This window comes from Solenopsis invicta, chromosome 7 (genome assembly GCF_016802725.1).
Source record: "Solenopsis invicta isolate M01_SB chromosome 7, UNIL_Sinv_3.0, whole genome shotgun sequence".
Classification (NCBI taxonomy): Eukaryota; Metazoa; Arthropoda; class Insecta; order Hymenoptera; family Formicidae; genus Solenopsis; species Solenopsis invicta.
The window spans coordinates 1,163,133-1,170,920 of record NC_052670.1 but is presented as its reverse complement, the minus strand read 5'-3'; the positions used below and the strand labels follow the sequence as shown (position 1 = coordinate 1,170,920).

Sequence of the window (7,788 nt, the reverse complement as noted above, 5' to 3'; positions counted from 1 at the left end):
CGCAGAACAAGCGCTCGATCAATCGATGAATTAAAAAAACTCGTTTAAACTTATTTTTAATGATAATCGAAGCATTCGCGAATGCTAGAGTGCCACGTCGAAATTCTCGATTGTCATTGGTCGATTGACTTGTCGCCGTTTTTTTCTATCCACAACGCGTCAAGCGCGAAGCGCAGTTTCTCGGCGACAGGTGCTTCTATGAATTTTCTCACCATAGGATGTTTACACCTGGGAATCAGGGAAACGCGAAGGCCGTAATGACTAGCGAGGGCTGTAGAATGACGAGTGGCCGTGGCAACGCGACCAACGAGCCGACGGCGAGGCGGTGAACGTGTAACAGAGTCTGCGGGTCTGCGACATCGACGCCGACATCGTGAGCTTTACTCCGGCCAATCCCTCCTGTTTAAACGAATGCCGAACGCTGCCTTCCTCGCGTATAAATACATTCGGTCCCGTGAATAAATTATGAGCGTGGACAGCGAGAACAAGTCGAGCGAGTCGCGAACGATCGCGCCGTACAGCGCGGAGAACGGCACTGACAGTGGTGTCGAGGGTGGACCGGTGACTCCGGAAATGGTGCTTCGATTACCAACCATCACAGACAGTACGTCTCCACTTTGGCTTTGAAATACCGCTGTCTAGCAACATCAGTGTTTTCCCTTTCAATGCCTACTACCTGTCGTATCTCTTTCATGCACTGATAATATAATACACTTTCAGAGTATCTCTGCTCTCCCGAGGCGAACATCTATGACATAGACTTTACGAGATTCCAAATTAGAGATCTAGAAACTGGTGCTGTACTGTTCGAGATAACAAAGCCTCCTGCTAGTGGTACGTATCACATCTTGGATAGTTTGAAAGACTCCAATAATAAAGGGTCTAAAACTCTAAATAAATTTAAAGTAATGCTATTATTTAATATACACCCGACAGCAAAATTAAAGGATCATCTATTCTGACTCCAAAAAATAGGTGTAATTCAAGAGAGTGTAACTTTGTCAAAAATGATCATACAAAATGTTTAAAAAAGCATTTTAAAGCTTGAAATCTCAAGTTTTGGGATGGATAAGTCATAAATGCTTTTTTTTACAATCATTTTTGACAAAGTTACAATCTCTTAAATTATGCTTATTTTTCAAAGTCAGAATAGATAATTCTTTAATTTTGCTGTTGAGTGTATTTGTTCTTGAATAAACAATCACGATTATATTTAAATATTGTTCTCAATGTAAAATTATAATATGAAAGATATCAATTGTAGATTTGAGCTTTAAACATTGGTTGCATGTCTAAAATAGCTAATTTTTTCTTATTTGCCAGAATGTGATGTTCATCAAGAACCAGAGCCAGATTGCGAAGAACTCGGATCTGAGGATGCAAACACGGGACGCTTTGTACGATACCAATTCACTCCACAATTTCTGAAGTTAAAAACAGTTGGGGCAACAATCGAGTTTCTAGTAGGGCCTAAGCCGATCAGTAACTTCCGGATGATCGAACGGCACTTTTTTCGAGATAGGCTGCTGAAAACCTTTGATTTTCAATTTGGATTTTGCATACCTAACAGCAAAAATACATGCGAACACATCTATGAGTTTCCAACATTGCCTGCGGATCTAGGTGAGTGACCAAAAGAAATTTCTCAACAAAGTCGTCAGTAATATCCGGAATTATACAGCGAAGAATCATAAATTTAAATAACGTATGCATCTTTTCAGTTTCCGAAATGATCGCGAATCCATTTGAGACGCGATCCGATTCATTTTATTTCGTCGACAATCAGCTTGTGATGCACAATAAGGCCGATTACGCCTACAACGGTGGGCATACAACACACGACGTATTGTAATACGGTTTGTTGATTAGTATTATTGCAAGTGATATATAGAATTATAAAAGTATATCACAGTTATACATGTTACAGCGATGATGATGATGATAATCAGTTTGCACATTCAGTTAGAGTTTGACTTTTTGTCTTTTGGCACAAAAACGAGCTTAAAAATGTGCGGATCACCACCGATCCCTGAACACGCGAATATTGTTGCAATGGAAACGCTTTAAAGTTATACTTAATTTGTTGACGAATAGTTCCTATTTTTTCTTTAAGGAAAAAAAACTATTATTTATAAATTATTAAATCAAAGTGATATTTAGTTTTATAAAGTATTTTACTGACGTCTGTTCTTACGTGATGCGTTCGCTAATGGCGAGTATGGTTATTTGAGCAAACGTAGCACATTGACACACGTGGCCTCTAATTGTAAGTGGAATTACATCTAGTTCCACGAGCTTTCTAATGTTTAAAGTACAGCCTACACAGTTCCCACGACAACATGTGCGACGGAGAGCGAACTGAATTAGGAATTGCGTTTTTTGACGCTTAACGGCGCTTTTCAGCTGCAATAACGTAACTTGCAGTTTCTTTTCACTCTTACACGACTATTATTGTTTGAATACTTTTCACAATTGTTCTGTAATATTGTGGAGTTCATCCAAAAATACACATATATATTTACAAAGGATATTTGACTTTTTCTTTACATATTTACGAGTATCACAAGGCCGGATAATTTATAAAAGTTGTTAGAAGATCGACGAATTCACTGGGCTTGTCCGCGTGGACCCAATGGCTCGCCCCATCGATGTATCGAAATTCTGCCGTAGTAAATAGCTTCTTGATCGCGTTGTGATCTTTCACTTGAATGTAATCGCTATTACCACCGCCTATGAACAACGTAGGGCCATCATAGATCTTTGAGCCTACTTTAGGGAATACAGCTATTTGAGTGGAGAACGCCTGTTCCAGCACTGGTAAATTAACTCGCCATTTGTACTTTCCCGAGTCTGCTTCCACCAAGTTTGTCAGTATGAACTACACAAAAACAATACAAATATAACTCTCATATTGAGCGCAAACAAAATGAAGAAGAGAATGCGATATAATACTTTTCAAAATTAATTTTTAATTTTAACGCAAAACACTCTTACCAGAGTTTGTCATTCGTGCTACTTTTAACATAATTAAATTAATTTTAGATTAATTTTACTTTTAAAAGAATATTAACTCGAGTTGTTTAATAGTGAGAGAATATTACCTGACGCATTGAGTTAGATTTAATGGATTTGGATAATTGTTGATCTACTATTTTGCGTGCCTTTGACAGAGTAAGACTTCCATCCACCATCACCAAACGCATGGCTTCAAAGATCCTCTCCATCTGCATGAGATTCGGGCTAGCTCTCACGGGAGACATATCGACGACCGCCAACTTCTCGACGTATTGTGGAAAATTCAAAGCGGTATACATGACTGCGGAGCCACCCATGCTGTGGCCAACTAAGATGGATCTCTCAAAGCCTAGGTCGTTCAAAAGCTGAATCACATCCCCTGCCATGTCCTTGTACGACATGTTCGATGAATGTGGAGAATCACCATGATTTCTGGCGTCCACTGCTATGACCTATGCATTTACTTTCTTAAGCTCAATGCAAAGTTACCTCCTCTAGATACTAATAACGATCTAAGAAACAAAATGCATAGACCCAATCCAAGTTTAGTCCAAGTTTCGTCTCTTTCATAGATTAGGAGAGAGAACTACCTTGCGCTTGGTCTTTTGATGGATCGTCTTTGACAGCGAGTTCCAATTGTTTTTCGAGCCAAAGAGACCATGCATTATTATAATAGGTTCCTTCGCATCTTGCTCATGTTCCTTTACCGATTCGTACGACGTGTAGGCAAGTTTCACTGGTACAGTCCTTGAAGGAGAAGAAGACAGGTTAGGAACGGCAGCACGATTTAATCTGATAATGCATTCCGCAAAGATGAATACTTACAGCAGCAGATTGCTACGTAAACATTGACGGCAGGAGGAGTGTAGGCTCTTAGCCGAGCCAGGTAAGCCGGTGAGTTTCCTCCATGGAAGAAACATGGATAAATTTCGGCCCATCATTATAAATCGGATACCAATATACTCGCACTTATCTTCTGTTCTTTATCTAACAATGCCTAACAGTCACAGAGGCCTCTGATAGCGCGCATGATGGTTATTTATAAATCCTTGTTGGCCGAAACTCTGAGCGCGCGCGCGCGCGCACGTCCTGATGTTTACAACATTTCTTCATCCTTCGTCGATCCACAGCACATACAGGTTAATCCTGGATCTCCGATTCGTCCTCTCCTTATCGGGGAATTTCATCAGAACGAGTCAAGGCGGATATACATTAAACGTCACTGCCGCGTTAACTCATGCATTTTTAATTTGCGATTCACAAATGGAGACTCGACAAATCGGAGATTCCAGACAATCTTTCATTTAATTTTTAAATTTCTTATTTCCTGTGTTCACCATATTGGAGGTCCGTCATTTTTAAATTGTCAGCATATTATTTGCTTTTGTTTTGGCATTATCTTCGCGCGCGTATAAATTGCAGCGACCTTACCTCTCTCTACCCCTAAAGAAGTGGATGTGTTTTTCAGTATTATAAAAAAAAATGAGACATGAGAGAATTAAGAATCAAGCTCAAAATAAATGCGCGCGATTTTGTTCAAAACTTTCGTTCGGGACTAAATCTTCATGATCTACTCATTGTCAATATAAGATCACAAAAACATGAAATTTTTTCGTAAATTTATGAAATATTCAAATAATTATTATAAATGTTTTGTAAATCTTTTATGAAAATTGCTGTCCGGCAAGATGTGTAGATGAAAAGAACAGACTTTAAATGGCACACGGTCACGAACCGGAGCACTGGAGAGCAGCGAACTCATTTTCGCACAATTCCGTTTGACGTCTCTATTTTGCCGCACGATACGTGGCGAGTGTGGCGACGTGCATACGCTGCATACGTGGCGCTGTGGTAGCAACATGCCGCTGTGAAGTGGCGAACGATCGGTGATACGGGCGCGGAAAAGCATATGTCATTTTTATGATTGTACAGTAAAATTCGATCGAAGAAAATGAGGTGGCTCAGCTCGTGCGTATTCCTCGTCATATCCGTCGCCAGCGTGCGTTGTTACTTCATCACTGTGGACGCCCACGCCGAGGAATGTTTCTTCGATAAAGTCGAATTCGGCACCAAGATGGGTTAGCTTTCTACTGCGTTTCGTTGCTTCAATCCGTGATTTGAGCATTTTTCGACGACGACGCGTCAGCGAGTCTGATTTGATTTAATCCTGTCATTTGTTTTATCGATTATTGCACGATAATTGTCTGTACTGTATCAATTTTTTTTATTTTTAATCATTGCTGCTGTACCATGTTTCATTGTTTTTTTTAACTTATAAACAAATTTTTGTATAAACACTAATTTTTGTTTCAAAATTTAGAAATTTCTAGATTTGTATTTATATAAATTCTGTTCATCATATTTTTGAGTTTATTTTACTTTGTTTTACTCTACTAATTGGTACTATACTAATATCAAAGTTTAAGGACAGTGTTTAATTTTTTTTATAAACATGTTTGCTTAAAAGTATCATTTGACTTTATTATTATCGAGAAAAATTGCTATTATTAAAGAAACTCATTTTTAATAAATTAATCAAATTTTTTTAATACACGTTTCTCTATTAAGAAATAATTTGCAGGTCTCACATTTGAAATAGCAGAGGGTGGATTCTTAGACATAGATGTTAAGATAGTCGGTCCAGATGGTAGAATGATCTATCAAGGTGAGCAGGAGAGCAGTGGAAAGTACACGTTCGCTGCGCATACTTCGGGAATTTACACCTATTGCTTCAGCAATCAGAAGAGCACGATGACGCCAAAAGTAGTGATGTTCAATATGGACATTGACGAAAATCGGAAACAGTCGGAGGACGCCGCTGGTGTAGAGGGTCAGGATGGAGATGGCAATCATGGAAAGTTGGACGACATGATCAAAGACTTGAGTACCAGCTTGTGGGGTGTGAAAAACGAGCAGGAATACATGCAGGTACTTATGAAGAAGCAAGATTCACGTTTTCCCTTTTTCAATGCGTTTGTCATTCTATTTTAAACGTTCACGGGAATTTTCTGCAAATTTTTCAGGTGCGGGATCGCAATCACAGGGCGATCAACGAGAGTACAAACTTCCGCGTCGTGATGTGGGCGTTCTTCGAAGCCGTGGTATTGGTCTGCGTGACGATAGGTCAAGTCTTTTACTTGAAGCGATTCTTCGAGGTACGGAGAATCGTGTAACTTAGGGTAAACTAATGATACACTACGTGAATCAACTGTACATTTTTCTATGTAATTAAATTATATCATTCACGATAAGTCATCGCTACCGTAAATGTGCATTCTCCACTTTATCGAGGGCAAACCCGAACTGTACATCGCCTAGCATTAAGGTATCTCCTACGTCTGTAAGGTTTCTAATAAACAAAGAATTTGTAATGGCTCAAGGCTTCGTGCAATCGCGAGCGTTTTCACGACGGTGAGAACGTCAAAAAAAATATGATATGATTGTAACAGAAAAGAAATATACGTGTTCTATACTTTCTGTAATTGCCAGTCGTTATCTTCGGCTGGCGGTATGTATTGTATATCCGGTAGTATTCCATTTTGTACTTACTTATTTGGTAAAACATGCTTTTAATTAACGAAGCAGCTGCAATTAGTTAATCTACACCCAAGAACGAGTTTATTGTCAGTCTTTACTGTCTTTACTGTCTCACGTGTTTAATTAATATTTGGTCGATAAAGAAAGTGCCTGGTACGATAATAGTGAGACTATTGGGAGGGACAATTTCTCGCGGGAAGAAAAACGCGCGAGGGACGCGATAACGATCGCACACCGAGGTCTAACATTTTTTTCTCACCGGCACCGACTCGTGGCGTAAAGGCCTTCAATTAATGTTACCCCGTTGAGCGGTGGTCGAGAAAAGGGAACAGAATCTGCCGCAATTAAGGTGATCGATCGCGCGTGTCGCTTCGATTGGGAGGATGGGTGACGAGGAGGAAGGAGGGAGGAGGGAAAGGTAGGCAAGAGGGTATAGATTAATCGATGGCGATTATCGTATTGGCGTGCGTCCGCGAGGATATACTTAACGGGTTTACGTCGCGACGGCGATACGTTTTTTTTTTTCCGCTGTACAGGAGATTGAGTACGGCGGGACGTGGGAGCCAGAGGCCGCGTACGCGTCGACGACATCGTCAAAGCGACGCGTACGCGATGACGTAACGGATTATCGATTACGTTCTCGCGACACACGTGTGAGAGCACGTTGATCGGGAACGTGACGCCGATCCGGGCAAGTTTCGCCGAGATTTGTCGGCGGATAGCGGGGACCCGCGCGCGGGAACGATCTGCGCGGCGTTACTTTCCGGAATGGTAAAAGCCAATTAAGGAGGGAGGATGAGGGGAGGAGAGAGACGATCTCGCGTAACGGTATAATTAAAGGGAAGAGAGGCAATCGAGAAAGAAAGCGCGCCGATGAATAAACCGTATCTCCTCATCGAAACGGCCGATGCGGCCGAGGCTCTAACGAGCGGCGGATTTTTCCACTTTTTTTTCTCCCCCTTTCGTAAATGAGGCTGTTTATCGTCGCGCGCGCGGTAAAACGCCGATTACGGACGATGGCCCCGCAATCATGCCGCGCGTTTAGCGTTAAACGCCCTCGTGCCCGTCGATCTCCGTTCGAACGCGATCATCGCGCGACGAAACGGCCGCAGCTGCGCTCTGGCACCGACCGGGTCCTCCAGAGGAAGGAAGATGGACGGAGGGTGACTTGTTCGATTCTTATTTATCAATTAACTTAATCTCTGTGATTAATTCTTATTGAGCGATCCCTGGTGA

At 41.2% G+C, this 7,788-nt stretch overlaps 3 protein-coding genes across 3 annotated transcripts; 2 read left to right on the top strand and 1 right to left on the bottom strand.

The window, feature by feature from the left end:
* Nucleotides 1-158: 158 nt before the first annotated feature.
* Nucleotides 159-2,528, top strand: LOC105193559 (protein unc-119 homolog B). Its single transcript, XM_011158062.3, has 4 exons — nucleotides 159-604; nucleotides 721-834; nucleotides 1,324-1,623; nucleotides 1,722-2,528. Exons 1-4 carry the CDS (start codon nucleotides 466-468, stop codon nucleotides 1,850-1,852), a joined length of 684 nt encoding a protein of 227 aa, XP_011156364.1. The 5' UTR covers nucleotides 159-465; the 3' UTR covers nucleotides 1,853-2,528.
* Nucleotides 2,461-4,466, bottom strand: LOC105193560 (protein ABHD11). The gene is made up of 4 exons (XM_011158063.3): nucleotides 3,841-4,466; nucleotides 3,606-3,762; nucleotides 3,102-3,467; nucleotides 2,461-2,878 (listed from the first exon to the last, which is right to left on the bottom strand). Exons 1-4 carry the CDS (start codon nucleotides 3,954-3,956, stop codon nucleotides 2,561-2,563), a joined length of 957 nt encoding a protein of 318 aa, XP_011156365.1. The 5' UTR covers nucleotides 3,957-4,466; the 3' UTR covers nucleotides 2,461-2,560.
* A 353-nt stretch (nucleotides 4,467-4,819) lies between these two features.
* On the top strand, nucleotides 4,820-6,596 carry LOC105193558 (transmembrane emp24 domain-containing protein). The gene is made up of 3 exons (XM_011158061.2): nucleotides 4,820-5,093; nucleotides 5,597-5,943; nucleotides 6,039-6,596. The coding sequence occupies exons 1-3, from the start codon at nucleotides 4,967-4,969 to the stop codon at nucleotides 6,186-6,188; spliced, it is 624 nt and encodes a 207-aa protein (XP_011156363.1). The 5' UTR covers nucleotides 4,820-4,966; the 3' UTR covers nucleotides 6,189-6,596.
* Nucleotides 6,597-7,788: the final 1,192 nt, after the last annotated feature.